The 24,294-nt window shown below is 42.2% G+C and overlaps 3 protein-coding genes across 3 annotated transcripts; all 3 read left to right on the top strand.

The window, feature by feature from the left end:
- Positions 1–2,511: 2,511 nt before the first annotated feature.
- On the top strand, positions 2,512–5,426 carry TAS2R3 (taste 2 receptor member 3). Its single transcript, XM_010989853.3, has one exon. It carries the CDS (start codon positions 3,261–3,263, stop codon positions 4,209–4,211), a length of 951 nt encoding a protein of 316 aa, XP_010988155.1. The 5' UTR covers positions 2,512–3,260; the 3' UTR covers positions 4,212–5,426.
- Positions 5,427–13,045: 7,619 nt separating this feature from the next.
- TAS2R4 (taste 2 receptor member 4) lies at positions 13,046–15,085 on the top strand. The gene has a single exon (XM_031455507.2). The coding sequence runs from the start codon at positions 13,046–13,048 to the stop codon at positions 13,931–13,933; it is 888 nt and encodes a 295-aa protein (XP_031311367.1). The 3' UTR covers positions 13,934–15,085.
- A 7,050-nt stretch (positions 15,086–22,135) lies between these two features.
- Positions 22,136–23,283, top strand: TAS2R5 (taste 2 receptor member 5). Its single transcript, XM_010989865.3, is given in 2 exon segments — positions 22,136–22,729; positions 22,732–23,283. Coding segments are annotated over 2 exon segments (891 nt in total). The 5' UTR covers positions 22,136–22,329; the 3' UTR covers positions 23,223–23,283.
- The last annotated feature ends 1,011 nt before the right edge of the window (positions 23,284–24,294 follow it).

The following is a 24,294-nucleotide window of genomic DNA, read 5'->3' as shown; positions in this document are numbered from 1 at the left end:
TGTAAAATTTATCTTAAATCCTGGTGCATGCAGGAGGATCTGCAGAAGAGATTCTCAGTGATAGAATGTAAGGAGTTTGTATTTTGTTGTAGTTGCACTGGGAAGCCATTGAAAAATTTTAAGTAGTGGAGTGAAATGACCTAATTTACCTTTTAAGAAGATCATTCTTGTGTCTGTATGGAGGGTGTATTATGGGGGAAAAGATTAGAAGTGGAGAAATGAGTCAGGAGGCTATTGAGCAGTTCAGGTGAGAGATCATGGTAGCTTAGACCAGGTTGGAGGCAGTGAAAATGGAAAATCATCCATCTTAGCCACATTCAGAACGTATTTATGCATATATGGTATGAAGGTGGGCCTTCAGGATTCTGAGGAGATGCTCACTTAGAATTACTGCTTGCCATTGTGCATTCTCCAGGTGAGAACTGTACAGGAACCTAGAAGGCTACACTCCACTTCTCATTTTATATATATATTGCTGATCTCTCTTGTGTACACCTGACTGTGCTGACTTCCTTCTGTGTTCTTCAGATCAGTGAACTTGATTGGTATAATGGACATTATCTATGATTTGTCTTGACGTCAGGTGAGTCTGAGTGTACTGCTGACGTTCATCAACACAGTTGTCATGCAGAGTAGTATCAGAAGCAGGAATGATGCAAAGACCTGGACCATGATGTCTAAATCCCTGGGGAGAAAGTGCCAGAATAAGGAAGGGGAGGGAGATGATATTAGAATGCCTTGCTGGTCTGCTGACATGTGTTTTGAAGTTTATTCTCTCAGCTCACTCTCTTCAGAGTCTCCCAACTGAAAAATCTCAGCTGCTGTCAGCAGATCCCCTCCACATAGGGCTCACTCTCTCTGAGTGGTGCCCCACCGTTCCTAGTCTTTGGGTACTGAACTATCTATTTATGGTTTCCCTATGCTCTGTCCATCATTTTGTAAATAATCCCTTTTTAAAACTCTTCTAGAATTACCCAGTTTATGCCAGTTGTTTCCTGCCAAAGCCCTGACTGATATACTTACTTTGATCTTTTACTCAAAAGGATGGTTAAGAGCAAGTGCATGTTCTCTAAGCAGGCTTCCCGGATGTCTGCAGCCTGGGATGCTGCAATACCGCAGCTCTAGTACTGATCCTGCCAACAAATCATGTTTAAAGCTGCAGGCTTTATAGAACTGGACTTGGAGTGTATGTGGTTATTTGATGGACCATGGCCAACATGCATTTTGGGAGCAGCCATTAATGGTGTGTTATAGTATTAGTTATAGTATGATAGCTTTAGTATTTATGTTAAGGAATGGGGGTGATTATAACTACGGGCTCATGATTCTTACCACTGGCACCTGATGGAATAATAGCAATGACAATGATGATATCCAACAAATTCTTTGGGAAATTGAACACCGGTCATTGGCTAAAGTAGTGTATGTGGAAACACACTGTCCTGGGAAAGCATCAACACATGAAAAAAAAATTCAGTTAACTCTAAATTGTTCAATTACAACTTAATGAAAGGTACAGATTCTATTTTTGGAAGGGGTAAAAATAATAGGGCTAGTAAAAAAGTATGATCAAACTTGAAATGGTATGTGAAATGCATTCTGATATGTTGTGTATCTAAACTTTTTTTTTTTGTTACTGATGACTGATACATGGGTAGAGGAATCTTACTATTGTATTTCTTCCTATGACGGGATGTAAAGGTGTGATAACCACAAAAAGCTGAATGTGTAGCACTGAGGCCATGAGGAAAAGACTGAACAGGCATGGTGGTAGGTTGCAGGATCGGCCCTACCACTGGTGTAAAGTCCTGTTACGGGACTTACAGAGATGGCTGGGAACTGGCCTTCTAATTCTGAAGCACAGAGTTAAGGAAGCATTTGGGCCAGCTTGTTAAGTTAGCCTGAACAAGCCGAGAGTGGTTAAGGAGGACTGTGTTTATGTTTGCGTTTACTCTGCAGTGCTCTGCTACATACATACGAGACTGATGAGGTTCACCTGGCCCAGGTGACTGGCTCCTTGGCGTGTAACCCTCAGTCTGTTATTGGATAATGTTGAACTCTCTGCTTTGATTCTTGATGAAATTGATTTTTTTCCTCCATCCTTCAGATCAGTGTTTTCAAACAGTGTTTTTAACAACTCATTAGCAGGTTGTGAAATCAAGTTTGTGATATGTAAGCAGCAATGAAAAAAAAAAAGAATAGGATAGAAAATCAGAGTGCCATACGTGTAGAAAGGGGAAACGTGGTTTTGTGAAACCTTGGCTTTCCCAATATAGTATGTATAAGTGATATACATATATTTAGCCTGTGACATATATATATACACATACATATGTTTTATGTGTATATACATAAAATATATGTATAAAATATTACTGTCGGTTGTGGTCGAAATTTGTAAAGCACTATTTTAGATTTTAAAAACCTTTGGTTGATAGATGGTGTCTGTGTGTGATTTCTGCCAGCCTGATCTTTCATTGATTGACATATCAATACAGTGGTCATGCCCTCTGAAAAAGTCATGCTTTGAATAGCTTATATGCTATAGTTCAATATTGTTATCATGTAAATATTCAGGTAGTTAAGAATTTCCGATGCTGTGGCTCACTAGGAAAGAACTTGTTGCCCCTCATGTAAGGCATTCTCTAAGAGGCACACCTTTTAACTCTAATCCGAGACCATTGGTACTGAACTTTTCCTGTTTTATGAACTTAAACCTCCTCCTAGGATGACTTTGGTAGTGCCTTAACGGTGGAATTCTTGTATTTCCCCCTTTTCTGTATGTGTCCCTGAGGCCTCCTTCCTGAGGAATAACACTTCTCACTCTTCTGAGTGATTCTCTGTGACCCTTTGGTGACACACCTTTTGTTCTGAGTGGCTCAAAATCCAACTTACTGCCTTTGAAACTGTGTCCAAATCCTCCATCTTCTTGGTGACTCAGATCTCTTCCTTCTCTGTGTGACACTGAACACTGCTCTATTTGCATTTTCGCAAAGAGCTTCTGAGTTTAGCTCATAGATGAATGTGACAGTCCACATGATTTCTGAAGAGGACAGATTAGCCTGAAATAGCCAGGGAGTGTTCACTAAACCCAGGGAGGGTTCACTAAACTTTGCTCTATGATAGACTAAATTGGGCTGAGGCAAGAGACAGGTACAGAGAAGCAGCAGGTAGCAGTGATTCACAGAGAGAAGTTTCACATCAGCAAGAGATTGTTCATCAACAGAAGGAGCGAAGATCAGGTCCTCCTACTTGCTGACATGCTGGGATGCACCGAGTGGGGCTTTCTGGTTCTGACTGCCAGTGAGTTCGTCCTGGGAATGCTGGGCAATGGCTTCATAGGGCTAGTCAATGGCAGCAGCTGGTTCAAGAGCAAGAGAATCTCTTTGTCCGACTTCATCATCACTAACCTGGCTCTCTCTAGGACTGTTCTGCTGGGGACTCTCTTGGTTGATGGTGTTTTAATGGTGTTCTCGTCCAAACTACATGATGAAGGGATAGTAATGCAGATGATTGATATTTTCTGGACGTTTACAAACCATCTGAGCATTTGGCTTTCCACGTGTCTCAGTGTCTTCTACTGCCTGAAAGTCGCCAGTTTCTCCCACCCTGCATTCCTCTGGCTCAAGTGGAGAGTTTCCAGGGTGGTCGTGTGGATGCTGATGAGTACCCTGCTCCTAGCATGTGGCAGCACCGTGTCTCTGGTCCATGAATTTAAGATCTATTCTGTTCTCAGTGGAATTGATGGAACAGGAAATATGACTGAGCAGGTTTTAAAGAAGAGAAACGAATACAAACTGATCCATGTTTTGGGGACTCTGTGGAACCTCCTTCCCCTAACTGTGTCTCTAGCCTCCTACTTTCTGCTCATCTGCTCCCTGGGAAGGCATACACGGCAGATGCAGCGGAACTGTACCGGCTCCAGGGATCCAAGTACCGAGGCCCACTATAGGGCCATCAAAGTCATCCTCTCCTTCCTCTTTCTCTTCCTACTTTACTTTCTTTCCTTTTTAATTTTATCATCTAGTTATTTCCTACCAGCAACTAAAATGATTAAGATGATTGGAGAAGTGATTACAATGTTATATCCTGCTGGCCACTCATATATTCTCATTCTGGGAAACAGCAAGCTGAAGCAGACGTTTATGGAGATGCTCTGGTGTGGGCATGGTGATCTGAAGCCTGGATCCAAGGGCTCTTTTTCTCCATAGCTTGGCAGAGGGCACAGGAGGGATCCCAGGGGTCCTTCGACCTGGTTCAAGATTACAGGGCTCTTCCTGACCCCCCCCGTGGCACCTGTTGTGTGACATCAATAGGAGAGACACTACTGTGTCACCCTGTCCCACCTGGGGCCGCTTCTCGTAGCCTCTCTTTGTATGGTCATTTTGAAGAAGGTGAAATAGTCTTTGGAAAATGTCAGTATGGTAAAACCCTCCCTATGTAGACATGGAGTTGTATTTTAATAGCTATCAGCTCAACCTAATGAGCCGAGGACTAGCTTTAACTTGAAGTTTATACTAACAGCGATCAGGTGATGTAAATAAAACAGTGTGGCGAACATGAGGGAAAGAGCAAAAGCGTTGCAGTCCCACAGACTTGGGTTTGAATTCTGATTGTGTCCATTTTCTAGACTTTTTGGCCTTAGGTGAGTTCCTTTAATTACCCATTTGATCCTCTCTTCCCCCATTTTAAGATGCAGACTGTGATACTGACCTCACAGGGTCTGAGAGATTCATGAGACGATGGATGTCAACATTTCGGGACAGTGTAAGTGCTCAGTGGGTAAAGCTGTTACTGTAACTGACAGTGGATTTTGCAGCAACAGCAACCCCCACAAGACACAAGTTTCCACCAACCCGTTGTGTCATGACAAAAGCAGTGGAGTGAAAATCAAGGCCCTTGGATACTAGGCTCCAGTCCAGTCTGGTGGTGAAGTTATTTTGCTTTAATTTCAGGCAGTAATCCTTTGCATTCCTTTATTATTTTGCTAAGGTAAATCTTCAAGTAATTTTTTATTTTTTAGATTGGACAAAAGTCTAAGAAGTTTTTTAAATTAACCAAGATACGTATCTGTAAAATTTCATAGTTTTATTAAAAAATAAGCAGTTTTTATAAGTGTAACCACTTTTATTTTAATAAAATTGTGTGGACTTTGATTTCGCTCCTGTCACTGAACAGTGCTGACAAGTTAGGATATTATGGCTTGAGACCTCAAACTTGTAGACATATTTAGGGCACATGACAGTTCTGAATCTGGACTTCTGTCGCTAATGGGCTCTCAGGTATAAAGTTTTGTGGCTATGAATGTGTCCTGGGTTCACATCCTGACCCTGAACTGGGTGACCTTGGGGAACTTTCTTAACGTCTATTTCACTTTCCTCATTTATAAAATGGGACTAGTAATAGTATTTTTGGGATAGAGTGGTTGGAAGGAATGAGTGAGTTAACACATGAAAAATGCTTTGAGTCCCCCATGGAGTAAAAAATACCGCTATTATTATTGTTGTTGTTATTGTTTTGTGAAAGGGGATACATGTTGACGTAGCATGAAGGATCACCACATTACTTGGCATTTGGTCATATGTAACCAGAAATTAATTTTTGGATTGTTCTGAGATTTATATATTCATTTCCAAAATTATAGGAATAAAATGTCTTTTGGTCTGCATTGTTTGCTTTCAAATTGGAGCCTCTTGGAGCTGCTATGAAAATTCCTAATTCTGGGATAACTTAAAACTCCCTTTCAAAAAGGTATCTGTTGAAACATAAAAGAATGATTAATAGTCATTCATAGTTCACTAAAATAGAAGGATTCTGAAATGAGTGCTTCTGTGATTAATAAAAATCTGCTTCTTTCCAGCACAGAGAAATCTACGTATGGAAATGCCTGCTCTCTCAATTGGCATCTGCTGTTTACCCCGAACCCTGCTCTTGAATTCACCCTCACCCACTCTTGAACACTTGTTCCTACTTTCTGTCACTTTGGAAACTTCTCTGCCTAGCTCTGACCTTCTGGTTCTTCAGCCCTTACCTGAATTCCTGATTCTGCCTTCTGCCTTAGGTGTGGGGATTTTCCTCTCTTTTAATTGAACATGACACTTTATACTAGAGATTTTGGCTCGACTGATGTTTGTTTCTTGGTGCCTTTGGCTAACTTCTGAAGGATTCCTCCCTTCCATTTCTGCCATGGCTCCATCAGCTCCTACCCTGACCTAGCAGATTCAGATGTGATGCTGCGAACTTGCTGAAGTTACCACTACTGTTCATTCCACCGGAGCCTGGAGTGTGGGTGGAAATGCAGGATTCCCTGAGTGAGAGTCTGTAGTGGCAGTCCAGGTGGTTGAGTGCGAAGTTTCCTTCCCAGAGAGTAAATGAAATCAAATTCATGGGCGTGGCATCCCCAGCCCCTCCCCTGTTTTCTCTTTCCTCTTTCAGAGAAATTTAGAGGTGACTCCTGAAAAATCTCCAACTTTGTTACATGACTTCAGCAATATGTGGAGTGCCCTTAGCCAGAGTTTAGGGTAGGAGTAAGGATGTGGGTTCAGTAGTGGGTGAGGTGCTGAGGAAAGGAGTCTTACTTTTTGCTAGAGACACACTGAAGGGAACTTTGGCTGTTTGGGAGAGACTATGGTCTTCTGAATCCACCAAGGAAAATACTTAATCTGCCAGCTCCTCCCTGAGTTCTAGGCCATGGGGAAGAATTACTTAATGCCTCACCCCCATTTTTGAGAAATCCTGGAAGGGGTCTTTTTTTTTTTTTTTTTTTTTTTTTTTTTTTTGCTTTCAGTTAATTAACTGTGGTTGCTAAATACCATGAGACTTTTTAATCTAGTTGTTTCAGGCACAGAGGAGCAGAGCATAGTTTTCCTCCACTATGACCAGGTTCCTTTGGGTCAAAGTATGGGGACGAGAATTATTCCTACATTTGGAGTCCAGTTATATGCTAGATCTTGTTCCTGTGGCCACGTGTCTCCTCCAAGCACATCAGTCCTTTGGTGTGTTGCTGGGGGCTTTAACGCAAGTCAACGCATGAGTCAACATACTGTCCACTTACGACAGTAGCTCATGAAACCTTCCACGTTTCCATCAAGGGCCCCTATGTTCTGTGTCTCATGGTACTACTTCTCATTTTTGGTACTCTGGCCTCTTGGGCTGAGTTCATAGATCCTGACACTTAATGAGATTGAACTGTAGTTTGGGTCCAGGAAGATTATAAGTGAAACAAATAAATAAACAAACAACAACCCTCCCCACCAAAAAAAAAAAAAAACCCCACAAAAATTACATTCCAACATTTCTCAGTTTCAGTGCTTACCATTGCTCATTATTTTGTACAGTATTTCTGCCATTTTCTAACTGTTGATGGACAGGGCTATCTAGAGGATCTTTAAGTTGGGTTTGTGATTCTCTTGATTTGGGATAAGCGGAAAGGAAAGTCAGTGTTACTTGTTCATGTTCTGCAGGAGGTTCTGCTTTAAGAAAGCAAAAGTGACCTTATAAACAGCAACTGCTGCTGCTGCTTGTACGTTACTTTCTGGTATTTCTACATTTTGCTGGACTAGAAAAATGTACAATGTAGGGGCTAAGAATGTTAGTTCTGGAATTACACATTTGGGTTCAAATCCTGACAACTGCCCCCCTCCCAGGCCCTTATTAGATGCATGATCTTTGGCAAGTTACCAAACCTCCTTGGACTTCAGTTTCCGACACTATAAAATAGGCATACTTGACAGGATCGGTGTGAGGACCACATATGTGCAAGGTGTTTTAGCAACTACAGCATAGTCAATGCACAGCAAATTTAGCTGCTGATATTCTAACCTGTCAAGGGTTGAGCCTGCAGTGGGTGCCTCTTGGAGTCCTACTCTGATAACACGAAGCCCATGAAGCTTGTGTTGCTTGTGGTAATAAGAGGACATGATATAAGGGGAAGTCTACTCTCCCCAGCCCCCAGGGGGTGGTGGGGAGGAGAAGGGGAGAAAGGAAAGGGACTGCAAGCAGGGAAGGCGAGAGTCCTGGTCTTCCTCCTCTCTGAGGACTGGTTGAAAGCTCCCTGTTTGAGGTCCATGGGAACAAAGCATAGGCAGGCAGGGCGGGCAGCAACCAAGGGACAAGGACCTCTTCCTGGAAGCCCAGGGAGACAAGGACACTGAGGGAGAGGACGTGACACTTCTCTGCCGTCGTGGGGTACAGTTCATCTCAGCCCTTCCCAGTGCCCACCTGGACCCTAATTAAAAGGGAGAAGCATGGCTCACGGGAGGTGTCTCAGACGTTTTTATTTTTCCATCTGCAGAAACTGAACATTTTTCTGAAGATATCCTTTGCATTATCCCATTGGATTAAACACTTCCCCCGACCACAGGCAGAGGCTCAGGAGAAAATCTGTCTTACTTGTAGATAAAATTAAGAACATAATTTTTTTTCTCCACACATCTGAGTTTGCAGAGTGAGTAAATTTTGTTGACCACACTACAATTAAATTGTCATTGTAACTTGGTGGAGCTGCCAGATGACCAGAACACTTCCAGGTTAACCCTGGAAAATATATTTTCAGAAGTTCGTGAGTGGAGTTTCTTGAAGTATTCTGTCTAGGCTGGGTGTCTGCCTGTTGCCAAATAACGTCCTCACAGCCCCAGAGAGGGATGATTTCTGAAGTTTTCTTGGTTGCTCAGGTTTGTACCGTTGCTGCCCAGCTGGCAGATCTCTTTGAGGAAGGGGTGGGTTTTGGATAGTTGCCAGATGCTCCTGTAATGTTTCAGGAGTAAATACATTTCTTACTCCATTTTGATTCTGGCTTATCTTGATTCCAGTTCGTTCATGCACACCACAGACATTTCTTTAACACTCATTCTGCACAAAATACTGTGGTAGATCAGTTCTTATTCTCTAAAACATCCCATCTAATGGACAATAAAGACACAGAAATGAGTATTTATTTCATCTCTACATCATTGAAACAGATGCTTCAGGTATGATGAAGGAATCACCTCATCACCAGAGGGTTCTGGCACAGTTGATCTTTGTCTCTGGCTCCCTTTTGCGGCGGCCATGAAAATGCACTGCTCACTTTTCCTGCTGTGGGGAGCGAAACTTACTGAGGGTTCCTCACCTCCTGCAGGCTGCTGTCAGCCAGTGCTGGAGCACTGGGGAGTATTAAGGTACGCCTCTTCTGCTGGGACATGGTACTCTTCCAATAGGCAATTTTGGCCCAAGAACTCTCCATCAGCTTTTTTGGAACCGTGCTGTACTCTAGGACTCTTCCTACCCAATTCTTTTTCTTTCTCCCTCCCTTTTTATAGATATCAGACCTACAGTGCTGTCTGAATACTCTATTCACCTTCTCTTGCTCCCCGCCACCTAAAATTTCTTGCATATCTAATTCCATTTCAGACTGTGCTTCTTGTCTCACTAAAAGACATGTGTTTGTTTTTTTTCTCACTTGCACTAGAATTTTGGAGATCATCCCAGATTCTTCCTTCTCCTTTAGTTTCAATATTCATTGGGTCACTAGATCCCTTTGGTTGTACTCAAATATTTTCTCTCAAATGTCCCCCAGTCTCTATTTCTACTTTTTTCAACCCACCAGGGTGACTGTAACAGAATCCTAACCAGTTTCCTGTTTCCAGTTTCATCCCCTTCCCGCAGAGCATTTCCATGTTACTTGCATCGTGTTCTTCATGCAGTGAAAATACAATCACGGCGCTCCTCTCTTAAAGTCCTGCAGTGACTCTCGATTGCTCTACATGAAGTTCAGATGCCGTAGCTTGCAGCACGAAGCCATTCGTTATTTGGCCCCCTATTTTCCTGTCTGGTTTCATCTTCCTACTCCTTACTTTTTCCAAAGAACCTTGAACTACTTTGGTTCCCAAATATGCCAAACTCTTCCAGCTGCTACACTTTTGTGTAAGCTGCTTTCTTTGCCTAGAATTCCCTTTCTTACTCATCAGCTTTGTTACCTCCTCATAGCCTTCAAGACCTGAGTCCTCCAGGAAACTTTCTCTGACTCTCTCAGATAAAGTTAAGGACTTACTCTGTGTGTTTTCCTAAAGTGTTAGATCAAATTACTGTAATGGTTATTTATGTCCAAAATCTGTACCTATTCTGGCATAGATACTTCATGATCTGTCTCTTATTTCTTTCCAGTTTTCTCACCACTTCTCCTTGCATCGCTCCATTCTTCTGTTTCCTGAACCTACCACACTTTTTGTCACCTCTGAGTCTTCACATAGAGTTCTCCCCACTGTTTCCAATATCCTTCTCCCTCCCACCCTAGACCTTTTTCTTGGACAACGCCTTTGCATCCTCAGGAGTTAATTTATATGTCTCCTTGACAAAGCCTTTCCTGAAGCCCCAAGGCTGGGTTAAATGCCCCTCCTGAACACTCCTACTGTACCCTTTGCTTTTCCTTATTATAGTACCCAATACACTGATCTAATTGTCTGTCTCTCCCACTATTCTGTATGCTCTTTGAAGGCAGAGTGTGCTGTGGGTGATTCTTCTTTGTTTCCCCAGCTCCTAACATATATGTGACTGGCTGATAACAATTATAGAATAAATGAACTGATGAGGGGCGCCTAGGTTACTGGAAAGACTCAGTCTCAGAAAGACCTCCCAACTTAGCCACCGATTTTCTGTGATACCTGGCAGTCCCATACTTCTTTTCGTCTTCATTTTCCTCATTTGTAAGGAGGAATAACCAGATCTCTCTCCGAGAACTATTTTAAAGACTAACTGAGATTTATGATGCCCAGTGCACTGCTGGGGACATAATACGTGCTCAGAAAAGCTGAAGAAATCCAAATTTCCTTCTTTCTTCCTCCTAGACAACATTGGTACTTTTTAAAAAACAATTCAAAGTTTGTAATTCCCATTTATTCATGACTGATTTTATCCTTCAGAGCCTTCATCAGATAAAGTAAGTCATTCTTTTGCTTTGACTGTTTGCCCTAAAACTTGCCCTACAGATATATCTGCCAGGCAGCAGAGTTTGGACTCATGGCTGCAGTGCATCCACCAGTGGGTCTTCTTGGGCTCCAATAAATAGTCAGACTTACAAGACTATCTCAGGCCACTCTGTGTACTCAGATGGATATAGTTAAGGATCCAGTTCACCAGCAGAGAAGTGTCAGGCCTTCTTTTGCAGAGTCCTTGCTGCCAGTTATAACAGTTCAGGTGCAAGGAGAGGAGATCCACATTTGGGTAAGGATGGAGCTGCCCTAAAATAAAAGCTTCATGTCCCAAAAGAGCCAATTTCTCTTGTAATAATTTCAGAAAGACACCTTCCAGGATTAAACCAAGGGATACACTCGTAAGAGTTATCTGCCACATTCGAGGGAGCAGGAGGTCTCCATAAGATACTTATGCTTAGCTGAAGGCGAAATTCTTATGCAGAGGGAGAAAGGATTTTGTTGACACTTTTCCCATAATGACCCTTTCAGAAATAACTTCAGACAGAAGCAGCTTACTCACTAATCATGCTTGCCAACATGATCACATCTGAATTATAGTACCTCCTGCTACCAAGAACCCAACAATCTTGTATATCACACTCTGAATGGGATCTGTTACTGTCCAATACTGGCTTTTCCCCTCTTTGGGGGAACATTTAATTCTTATATCTTACTCCATATTGCTTATTCTATATAACTGTGGTATTTATAATGTTTCAAGTTAATTACTCTAATTCAGTAATCTATTTTATAGATAGTTAAGTGGAAATAATATGCTACGATATAATCTTTCTTTTAATCGTTGCCTTGCTTGTTCACTCCGTGTTGCCTGTTTGATCTGGCCATGCCTCTGTCGATGCCCATTAGTTTTGTACAGAAAACTAGGCTCTGGATCAGGGAATTCCTCCAGGTTGTCTTCCTATCATCTATCTTAACGAGCCTCATGAATTTACTTTCCTCTTCTGGCCCTGGTCATCTTCCTGTCTTACCCCCTTCTTTTTATCTGTTCCTGTTTGGATTTGGTAGTAGGACTTTGTGTGGGTCACCTGGATGCCGTTTTGTAGCCTGTATGTGGTTGCATCCAGGCCTGCACCTTGGCTTCACTCAACTGTTAGAGGAGTTACGAGGTACCACACTCTTGCACTCACTCACGGTCTTTGAAAATGTAACTTACCAGGTATACTGTGCCCTTTACCATCTAAGAAACTACAGAGAAATCAGGCAATGATATGCCTGTCTATTTGGCACACAAAACTATAACTAAAGCATTACTGTGTATCTAGTACCAGAGTATTTTGATTGCCAGTTAACTGCCTGAGAGAAAATAGCCAAGTGTGATCTAAGCATAAACTCAGATCTAAAAAGAAAAAATGTGGAAGAGCTGACATTTCTTTTCCAAGCAGAAGCAGATCACAGCAAATAACTATGGCACAAATCTATGTAAATGGTTGAGGAGAGAATGCAAAGTAGAGGAGTCATCGTGAAAGGACGGCATTAGTTGAAAAAGGCTTTCTCCAGGAGTTCTTGAACTTGGTCTATTAGGTAACTGTAAATCACAGGAGATGCTAAGGGATGAAAGAGTAACATTGGCATGGCCAGCATGACAGATGGAGGAAATGGTTGCAACATCAACAGATTAGAGGGGAGAGAGAAGCTGGATCTGGGTGATCCATGGGTGTGTGGATGGGGTGGGTAGGAGTGAGGCATGGGAATTCCCACCATATACTTAGGTATGAAGAAAAGCTGCATTCATGGTGAAACAGTGAAGGAAAAAATGCTGGACTGGAACTCTTATCATTGGACTTGAAGTTCTTGGAGCATGCCGTAATTCCTCCTTCTAGCTCTCCTTCTCTTGGAGAAGTAGACTCCCAGGTTCACCTCGGCTGTTTTAATTTGGCATTTCTAAGGAAAACAGGATATGAGTGAAGAAATAGTAATGCAATCCTTGGAAGATTTGCATCTCAGTAAAAGCAGCTGGATCTTAAGCCACTAATGGCTCATTTGCCACACTGGGGAAAATTAAAAAAGGAAATGTCCTTCCTGGCTTGCTACTGGTGCCTACTTAGACATTTAGTATTCCTCTTCAGTGTGTAAAGATGCGTCAGGCATTCTTTTTTTCTTCTCTTATTATCTCAGCTATTGTGACTTCTGTTGGAGTCATTGCAAATCTGTTCATTGCAGTGATCAATTACAAGAATTGGGTCAAAAGCCACAAGATCTCCTCTTCTGATAGAATCCTGTTCAGCTTGGGCATCACCCGAGTTCTCATCCTGGGACTGAGTACTATTTTCTCCATCTCTTCAAGTATTCGAAGGTCAGTCTCCATATCCACTTATTTTCTGTCGTGTTGGTTGTTTTTGGACTCTAATAGTCTTTGGTTTGTAACCTTGCTCAACGCCTTGTACTGTGTGAAGATTACTAACTACCAACACCCAGTTTTTCTCCTGCTGAAACGAAATCTCTCCCCCAAAATGCCCAGGCTGCTGCTGGCCTGTGTGCTGATTTCTGCCTTTACCACTCTCCTGCATGTTGTGCTCCGAGAAGCATCACGCTCTCTGGAATTGGTGACCGGGAGAAATGGCACCGTCTGTGACGTCAATGAGGAAATCTTCCTTTTGGTGAGCCCTTGGCTCTTGAGCTCATGTCTACAGTTCTCCCTTAATGTGACTTCTGCTTCCTTGTTAATAAATTCCTTGAGGAGACACATCCAGAAGATGCAGAGAAGTGCCACTGCTCTTTGGACTCCCCAGACCGAGGCTCATGTGGGTGCTATGAAGCTGATGATCTGTTTCCTCATACTCTACGTTCCGTATTCAGTTGCTTCCCTGCTCCATTATCTCCCTTCTGTAGCGAGTGATTTGAGACTCAAGTCCATTTATATTATTATTTCCACCTTTTACCCTCCAGCACATTCTGTTCTCATTATTCTCACACATCCTAAACTGAAAACAAAAGCAAAGAAGATTCTTCACTTCAATAAATAGAGGAGTTTCAATAATAGATGGTGGCTGGAGTCACCTCATCCAGAGCAGGATTTTCTTCGTTAGCAGCTTTCCCAGTGGTCTGAGGAATTCATTTTTTGTAATTGCTAATCTGATTTCCTAGGCCTTCAAGTACCTGTATTTCAGTGTAGTCATATATATATATATAGCTAATATTTTTAAATTAGGCACTTTCTCTGAGGAACTTGTTTAGGGTCATTGCTTATCATGTATTTTGCATGGGTGTTGCATTCCTGGATAACGGAAATCACCATGTTGTTCTACTGGCTTCTGAAGTATAATGAGAAGTTCTCCCAGTTTAGGCAGTGCATTAAGGTTCATGTCTTTAGTTAAATTGTTGAGGTTTAGCTGAGGAACCCTGGAAAAGGGCTCAGCAATAGATAAATGGTCATTGGGAACCGCTACACTGGCTTAAAGCATAGCAAGAGGTGCAAAGAACAAAGGAGAAAAGGAAAGTGTCAGAGAAGAGAGGAAAGAGAAACATCAAAAGAACTAGGTGTACATTGTGGCAGGTGTACAGAAAAAGGGTCCTCAGCTTTCTGAGTGACAGTAACTGACCTATTACTACCGGGAAACTCTAGGGCTGAATTTTGGGATTTGTACTGGAAAGAATGGAAGGGCCAGAGTTGATGGGTGGAGGGAAGTGACTAGTATTAAAGAAGCCCAGTCCAGGATGGTTTCAAGGATCTTAAAATCCAGGGAGCTAGTCTAAGGTCAAAAGCAAGTGCCAAATAGTGAAATTAGCACAATCTGAATGCGACTTTACCCAAGTGTGTGCCTTATCATATCATACGGAATTCAGTGGAAAGTCAAGAGGAGTCATTGGACTGGTGGTGGGGACATCTGACTTTTGGTGAATTTATGTCATCTCTGCATGAATTTATGCACTGAATTTTATGAGCACTGCATCATTCTCCAGGAGATTGCTGGCTTGTTTGTTTGTTTAATTGGAACAGCAGGACTGTGGCTACAAAGGAACAGAAATCTGAAGGCAGAATATTGATGTTCTGAAATGAAAATTGGGGAATGATAATTTATGTAGTTTTTGGTACTTATAGGGCATGTAATATTTACACATATCAAAATAAATAATCTTATTAAAATAACATTCTCTTTATTAAAAAAGAAAAAACCCTGAGAAATCTCCCGATTTTATAAATTACTTGATTTTCCCCATTTCAGCCGTCAGAATCTTGACTACAATATTCAGTAAACATTACCCAAACCAATATTTTGTGCTACAAAACCTGGAGGTATTCCTCATGTCAGAATCTGAAGATTAGGAGAGTGATTAAATGTACACCGTGACGTAAGAACTCTGAATGAATAGCAGAAACCCTCATGGGTCCCCAATATATGTTCCCTTGCCCCTCTCTTACATAGTTATAGAATTTTTAGCCACCCAGAATTTTGGCAGCTTATTACATTTTACAGCTTTCTCATAAATAGGTGTTACCAAGTGATCAATTTCTGCGAATATAGTATGAGCAGAAGTCATGTGTATAATTTCTAGGTGGCACGTATAGAACAGGTATATGCCTTCCATTCCTTTCTCCTTTTCCTCTTCCTGTGGGCTGGAATGTCAATGTAATGATTGACCATCTTGGACCATGCAGATGAGGTGACAGTTACTCATCCTAGAGTTGGCTGTTGAGTTTCTGCTGCACCAACTCTGAACTGCTTACACCTTCACCCCAGGACTTCATGAAAAATTAACATCTCTATTCTTTCAGACACTGGTTTTGTGTTTCTATTGCCTTCCTCAAATAACTTATGCTATACCATAAAGATGTGCAATATTGTATATATGTATGATGAAGTAGTATGTAGTTATTTACCATCGTCTAGTCAAAGAACATTTTATATAACCTGAGAAAATATACTTATAATATACTACTAAGTGAAATAAAAATAAAAACATGTGTATGCAGTATGATGCAATTTTTTTGTAAAAAAATATATGCAAACAAAATTAAAAATGGCAATTATTTTTGGGTGGAAGGTTTTCTTCACATCGCCTAAATTTTACTTAAACAAATGTGACTTCGGGTTTCCCTGAGCATTGTTACCAGCTTTCTGTTGATGAGCCATTTTCAGTTGTTTCAGCTGTTAAAAAAGAAAAAGAAAAAAAAAAAAAACGCTGACAAAAGAAAGAAGGGATTAAGAGGAAGAAGACAGTAGTCTTTTAAAGCATGTATCGAATGTAACTTTTAAGATAGCCTCAGATGCCAGGGTCTTCTGGTAAAATTGAAGCTTACTGAAGGTGTTTAAATTTCCTGATAATGTTCTTTTTTTATTTTATTTTTTAATTTTTTTTAAATTTTATTTTCTTGAGAGAATTTTTTTATTGATTTATAATCATTTTACAATGTTGTGTCAAATTCCAGCGTAGAGCACAATTTTTCAGTTATACATGAACATACATACATTCATTGTCACATTTTTTTCTCTGTGAGCTACCATAAGATCTTGTGTATATTTCCCTGTGCTTTACAGTATAATCTTGTTCATCTATTCTACAATTTTGAAATCCCGTCTGTCCCTTCCCACCCTCCACCCCCTTGGCAACCACAAGTTTGTATTCTATGTCTATGAGTCTATTTCTGGTTTGTATTTATGCTTTGTTTGTTTGTTTGTTTGTTTAGATTCCACATATGAGCGATTTCATATGGTATTTTTCTTTCTCTTTCTGGCTTACTTCACTCAGAATGATAATGTTCTTTTTTTATAAGTTGAAGCTGGGATGGACCCTCTAGCCTAGCCCACTGCTTCTCAGGGAGGGCTGGAGAGGTTGGGACTTTCTTTCAAATTTTGTATGCCCTGCCTCCCGTTCTTTCTGGGGGTGGGAGTAGAAGAGGAGAGTGGTGGTTTGACAGATCTCTAAGGACGTGGATAACTGGCCCATGGCCAGTTTTATTCCTTGAGGGAGAAAAAGGTGAAAAGGAGCTAAATGAATGTATGAGAATTTGCCTGGCATGGAAATTAACAACAAGTAAGAGATAGGAGTTAAAGGATGTCAGGGAGAGGCTGGAGGGTAAGGACAACAGCGGGAGGAGGGGCACAGACTGCAGGCCATCCTCCCCACGCGGGTGAGGTGGGTGTCAGGTCAGTCTGCTAGGGGAGCTCCAGTGGTAACTTCGTGTCAGAACAGCTAGATTGTTCCCCAGATTATGGCTGTGGGGTGAGTGTATAGGTCTGGGAAAAGGTATGACTATAACTCTGCGTAAGTAGAAGGAGCGTGAGGCCCTGGGTGATGGCTCGATATGTGTGCAGCTTGCTTGCAAATGAGGTGCCTAAACACAGGTACACACTTGATTTGTTTGATGATTTTTCTTACCTATTTTAAATACAGGAAAATTATTTGTCTCAATTTTGCTGCTTTCATAGTTGGGAGAATGACTGTATAATGATCTGAATTCAGGTATCTCAAGAGAAGAAATAATTAAATACATTGATATTACTCAGAAAATCTCTCTAACGCCTACCTGTCCCTCTGTATCTTTGACTTCTCTGTGTTTTTAATGGCCTGTGGTAATCAGTCTCCTATCTTTACTCGTGCTTTCCTTTAGAAATTCTGGAATTTTACAGAGCTGATCGATCACCTTCCTTTAGAAGCAGCAGCGCAGTTCGTGTATTTCTAGACTGCGGATGACAGCAGACCTCACATGCTCCCCTACTTTATTGACAGGAGTGATTATGGAGAGAAATCCCCAAGGAAGGAAAGAACACTAACATTAATTTCTAGGCATCAGGCTAGGTAATTTCATACGCCCTTTTATCCTCACAGTAGCCCAGTGAGGTAAACAGTATTACTGTAATTTTTATAAAGAGGAACCAGGAGCTCTGAGAGGGTAATCGACTTGTCTAAGGACACAGCTACTAACTGGCTGAGTTGGGAAGCAAACCCAAATCTGTCTTTGAAGCGCATTACCTTTCTATGACTGGCCACAAATTCCCCTATTTAAATTCCCCTTATAAGGAGCTAGTCATGAGCTTTGTGTCCCATTGAGAGCTGGAACCAGCATGAACCTGCGGGCACTTTGCTTTGGATGAGCAGATATTCAGAAAGCCCTGTCTGCCCACTCTGTTGCTTGGCTCTTTTCCTAGCATGATCTTTCAGTGTTGGGGGAAAACCTCAGTCTCCTAAGTCTCGTCTGGAAAAGCACAATTCTCAAACTGCTAAAAGTGTAATTTTCATGCAAACAGCTTTATTCAACTGAGTTTTATATAACTTTTCAAAAATAAAGTTTTAATTTTTTGTCTTATTTTATTTTATAGAAAAGTTGCAAACAGAGTACAGAGTTCCCATAATCCCCTCTCTCAGCTTTCCTGATGTTAATGCCTCACATAACCTGGTATATTTGCTACAACTAAGAAACTAGCATTTATGCATTAACTAGTAACAAAACTACAGACTGTATTCAAATTTAACCAGTTTCCCCACACATACTCTTCTTCTATTCCTGGATCGAATCCAGGATATCACATTGCATTTAGTTGTCAGGTAGTTTTCGTCTCCTCTGGTTTGTGATGTTTCTCCATCCCTCTTTGTTTTCCATGACCTTGACAGCTTGGATGATGACTGTCCAGGCATTAATCTAGCTTTGTCTGTTTTTCCCACAGGCAGGCTGGGGTTGTGGGCCCTTGGGGAAGAGTGCAAGAGATGTGAAGTACCTTTCTCACACCACGTCACGTCGGGGTGCGTGATGTCATCATGACCTGCCTTTGGTCATGCTAACCTGTTTTGCTCTGTTAAGGTGGTTACCTGCCAGGTTTCTCCACTCACTGGTTACTCCGGTTCCCTTTCCAGACATTCTTGGTTAGAATAAGTCTCTAAGTCCAGCTCCCTCTCAAGGAACGGGGAATTAAGCCTTGCTTCCCAGAGGGTCTCCCAAATCTTGTCTGCTGTCCTTACTTCTCTTCCCATATTTTCATACTTATGGAAGCAGCGGAACACAGCTCCTGCTCTGTCAGTCCCTACGTCCCCTCACTGCCATTCACTTCCCCACCCAAGCGGTGCTGCTGGTACTTACGCTCTTCCTCAGAGACTGTGATCTTGCTGCATGCAGGCCGTGGAGGGTGTAGTTTGGCACCTCCCTCCAGATACCTGAATTTTGGTGCCCAAGAGAAGGTACTGACCCAGTGAGCAAGAGCTCCACCCCATCATGAGGTGGTGGGAAAAGAAGCTGGGAAGACGATGAATATATGTGTACTGATAATTTTTGTTCCAGTTACACATGCTTATTAACAATGTGCTTAATTTGCTCAGTTTCTGAATTTCTCAACTCATACAGTGCATTAAGAGAAGAATTAATTTGCTCAGGTTAACAGCTGCTACAGAAGAGTTTCCTCCCTCAGTGCCTTCCAGTGGCAATGTAGGCACAGTTCTGGGAAGCACTGAAAAAGGCTGTGTGCAGGAAAACAAAATGTTTGCGTCCCTGAGATGTGTCCGCTGTAGACTAGGAGTTGGAGCTGTACTTAGTCTTGCAACTTGGAGGGGGAGGGCGTTTTTTGGGGAAAATGTCAGACCTGAGTCTTTGAAACCAGAGTCCCTTAGCTGCTGCTTCCTCGTTCACATGGCTTTTATGCCCTGGCTGGTCTGTCTGCCACCACGTCCAACTCTTCCCCTTTCTGAGCCCACCACGATCTCGTCTCAGACGCTCACAGCTGCCTACACTTCTCTCTTCTCTCATCATGGTCCTGAGGAATCAGACTTGCTGGAGAATTCTGTGGAAGGTGGCCTGTGCTTGGAGGTCCTAGAGGCCGTGACATGGGAGAAAGATCTAGTCATCCTTACTCTAGATAACTGCCAACAGTGAAATTAGTTTACTGTAAAATTAAGTAAAGTTAATTAAATTTTTGTTCTCAATTCTTCTCCTCATTTCTTCCTTGATTTTGAAATAAAATGAGACGGTAACAGGACAAACAGAATAGAAACCTGAGCTGTTCCTCTCTAAGCAATGCAAAGTGCATTATTTTAATAAACTCCAGAATTCAAAACTGAGTTTTCATGTTTTGCATGGAAAGTATCACATTTTTCTAAATGACTGCAGATAATCCAGTTTTCTTTGCCAGTACCCTATGTCTCCCTGATAAAATGAAGTAGAAAATAACTATAATTTTGAAATAAAGTGTGTTTAAACAAAAAAGGTGGATTTATGCATTAATTGCTATGTAATTTTTAGGGAATTTTTCTTATTAGAATTAATTAATTATCTCAATTCTTTATGTGGTTTAGCTTTCTTAACACCACTCATAAAGTGATCTGTCAGGAGACCATCCTATTTTTCTGGTGGGTTTTTTTTTCCTTTGAGGTTAAACTAGGGATCCTGGACACACATCAGTTGGCCACTGTTCTTTGCACGAAGTCCCACTGCCCAGGACCTTGAGTGCTGCAAGGTGGGAGAGAAGGGCAGTTGTGTCTGCTACCAGACAGTCACCCTGGAAACCGGAAACCTTGCTCTTAGAGAGGTTCATGCCTCGTCCAAGCTTTCTGGCCTGTGGCAGCTGTGGCCTTCCCCTCTGCCTCTCCACAGCGGCAGCCAGAGCTCCCAGGCACCAGGTCTCGCAGCTGGGTGAGGATGACGCGCAGTGTGAGCCCCTGGAAGCAGGACGTGGACAGTGCTCGCTGCCTGGCACACGATGAGCGCTCTGTAAGTCGTATCTAAATGAGTAGACGTCTAGTCCTGCAATCCATACATTATTAGTAGGGTGACTGGGGCCCCGGGATGTTGGCCTCCCTGTAGCTTCATGGAGGGCCCGAGGCAGCGCCGCGCCCAGACTCTGGGACTTCTGACCTCTGATACAGCTCTATTTCCACTGCACCCACGCTGCCTTCCTGAGAAGCTCACTGGCCTTTTTCTTTTCTATTTCAATTCTTCTTCCTCCTCGTTTCCTCATAGTTGTTTCTAGCCTGGCTTGAACACTGTACTGGTTTTCTATTTTATGTGTAGCAAGATAAATTTAGCAGCTTAAAACCACATTTATCTATTATGTCACAGTTTCTGTGGGTCAAGCCTTCCGGCACAGCCTAGGTGGGCCCTCTGTGCAGGGTCTCACCAGTTGCAATTAAGATGTTGGCTGGGCTGCGTTCCTGCTGGAACTCAAGGTGCTCTTCCAAGATCACTGGTTGTTGGCAGGATTCAGTTCCTTGCAGTTGTAGGACCGAGGTCCCATTTTCTTGCTGGCTGTCAGCTGGAGGGGCAATCTCAGCATTCAGAGGCCTCCCACAGTTTTTCACCACGTGACTCACAACACAGCAGCTGGATTCTTCAAGGCCAGCAGGAGGGCCAAGTCCCTCTTCCAAGACATTAACTGATTAAGTTAGGCCAACAGAGGATAATCTCCCATTTGATGAACTGAGACTCAACTGATTTGGGACCTTAATCACATCTGCAAAAATGCTTTATCTTTGCCATATAACATAACCTAATCACAAGAGTAACATCCCCTGTTATTCACAGTCCCACCCTGCTCCAGGATTATTCAGGGTGTATACACCAAGGGGTGGGAATCTTGGGGGCCGTCTTAGAAATTCAGCCTCCCACAAATGCATGTGCCTTGGGCTGGTCCCAAGGAAGCTGGAATCTGGACAATAAATGAAGCACTTTCCCTATATTTCTTCATAACTGAGCTAGTCTTTTTCACTTCTTTGAGCTCATCTCCTTCCTGTAAGACCTTGATGTGAGATAGATGCTAAGTCATGAGCATGTGGGCAATTGGTCATGAAGGACAGATGACATCAAAAGTCCTGATTAACAGTAATAGCTCCTCTATCTGACCTCTTGTATTTTTTACAATTTGGCACTTAAATATAATATGTTTTGGTTTCCTGATTGTTATCTTTCCCCAAACTTCCCCCACTTCTGTCTTTAATAATGAAGTATATTTTAAATTTCTGATTTATTCAGCTTTCAAGTGTATATGTTCAAAGTTTTTTTTTTTATGAAGATAAAGTTTCTTTTTTATTCATATGAGCTCACATCTGGCACTGTATAGAAGCTGAGAATGTTTTGATCTGGTCTTTCTCATGAAGAGATCTTATTATATTATGTGTTGGTATCTAGATGTTAGCCCATGACCCTTGAGAGGGAGAGTTTGTACCTGTGGTACTGTTTCAGATCTCTGAGTCTAGGATCAGGGTTCATTCAGAGTCCATGCATGTGGATGCAATTACAGAGGGGTTCTAACTTCTCTCTGTTCCTGGTCACAGCCGTTCAGTCTCTGCTTGAGGACAGGTTACAGAAGGGCAAGACCAAAGGCAAATTTTGTGATGTGAAAGTTTGTCATGAGTGAGTGTGGTATCACCTTCAGGGGATCTGAAACTTAGCCACCATACCCATTTACTGGCACTGAAGCAGTGAGAGACCCCCCCCAGGATGCTGCCCGCTGTCCTAGGACTGCTGGTGCTGGTGGCAGTGGCTGAATCTCTCACTGGCCTGGTTGGAAATGGAGTCCTTGTGGTCTGGCATTTTGGGGAATGGGTCAGAAAACTAGAGGGGTCCTCATATAACCCCATTGTCCTGGGCCCGGCTGTCTGCTGATTTCTCCTGCAGTGCTTGATTGTGGTGGACTTAAGTCTGTTTCCGCTTTTGCAGGGCAGCCGTTGGCTTCACTGTCTCAGTGTCTTCTGGGTCCTGATAAGCCAGGCCAGCCTGTGGTTTGCCACTTTCCTCAGTATCTTCTACTGTAGGAAGATCACAGCCTTTGAACACCCTGTCTACTTGTGGCTGAAGCAGAGGGCCTGTTGCCTGAGTTGCCGGTGCCTTCTGGTGTACTGCACAGTTTGTTATTTACATTTCACGGTGGCTTAGATCTCTGCCATTCTTCCAAAGGAAACAGCATTTTATTCCCCCTTTCAGACTGGCACCATGTGTATACATTACAGTTCAGTGCAGGAAGTGTGTTGCCTTTCATGATGTTTCTTATTTCCTCTGGGATGCCAATGGCCTCTTTGTGTAGACACCACAGGAAGATGAAGGTCCACACAGCCAGCAGGAGAGATCTTCAGGCCACGGCTCACATCACTGTGCTGAAGTCCTTGGGCTGTTTCCTCATACTTTACATAGTTTACTTTGTGGCCATCCCCTTCTCCATCACCTCCAAGTCTTTTCCTGCTAATTTCGCCACTCTGTTCATCTCTGAGACACTCGTGGCTGCCTACACTTCTCTCCATTCTGTCATCTGGATCATGGGGAATCCCAGGTTGAAGCAGACTTGCCAGAGAATCCTGTGGAAGACAGTGTATGCTAGGAGATCCTGGGGCCTGTGATCTGGAGAGAAAGGAGTGGTCAGGAGACTCTTTTGAGATGTTCTTTTGATAGCTCTCCATAAGGGAGCTGACTTGTATATCTTTAAAATTTTTCCTTCTTTGACACCAAATCAACAGATGGGCAATAGGAAATACAGAATAAAGATCAGTACTGCTTCTCTCTTGGTAATGCAAAGTACATTATTTTAATGTATTGTAGAAATCCAGGCTGGGGCTTTATGTTTGGTAAAAGAGGTGTTATGTTCTGTTTACATACAGCAAATAATTCATTTCTTTCAAAATTGCATATATAAGTTGGGTTTTTCCTATTGCACGAAACAGAGATTAAGAACAATTAATATAATGATTATTAATTTTTATGAAATTTGACCTATCCATTAATATTAGTCATTTTAGATAAACTTACAGAAAGTATCAAATAATTTTCTTACTTTTCTTCTGTAGTAGGTCTAGTTATCTAATTGAAAAACAAAACAAAACAAAACATCCTTTTATTTCTGGAAGTTTCTTTGAGCCCTAGACTTGCCTTTTAGGATAAAAGTTAGTTGGCTGCCGTGATGGGTATTCAGCTCCAATGCCCAGGACCTAGGGTGGGGCAAGATGGGAGTGAGGGGCACTTGCTTCGGCTACCCTAAAGAACACTTTTCCCTGAAGAGGCCAAGCCTCGTTTTCTTAGGTCATTCAGCCATCCCATGTCTCTCCACAGCCTCAAGTCAGCGTTTGGGCATGTTGGGTCTTTGAGTTGCAGGGAGATCACATAGAATGTCAGATCCATGGCAGCAGGAAATGTGTCTGGTTTTATTTTTTCCTAGGTTCCTGCTGCCTAGAATCTTACATAGCCCACAACAAACACTTAATAAATATTTTCTAAATGATTGATTAGCTGTGTTAACCAGTCACATTATTCCTTTGCTATCTTTTAAAGAAATTGAAGCCCTCCCAGGGTTTCACAGGGAGCCTGTGGCAGTGCTGAGACCAGGACTGAGTTTCCCGACTCCTGGTTCAGGGCTGTTTCCTTTAAGTCACACTGCTTTCCTAAAGAGCTGGCTTTGCCTTTCCTGCCTCTGAATCT

This window comes from Camelus dromedarius, chromosome 7, assembly GCF_036321535.1.
Source record: "Camelus dromedarius isolate mCamDro1 chromosome 7, mCamDro1.pat, whole genome shotgun sequence".
Taxonomy (NCBI): domain Eukaryota; kingdom Metazoa; phylum Chordata; class Mammalia; order Artiodactyla; family Camelidae; genus Camelus; species Camelus dromedarius.
This window is presented reverse-complemented; position numbering and strand designations above follow the sequence as displayed.

Coding starts and splice junctions, on each gene's coding strand:
- TAS2R3 (XM_010989853.3), top strand. CDS start 3,261: ATGCTGGGATGCACCGAGTGGGGCTTTCTGGTTCTGACTGCCAGTGAG.
- TAS2R4 (XM_031455507.2), top strand. CDS start 13,046: ATGCGTCAGGCATTCTTTTTTTCTTCTCTTATTATCTCAGCTATTGTG.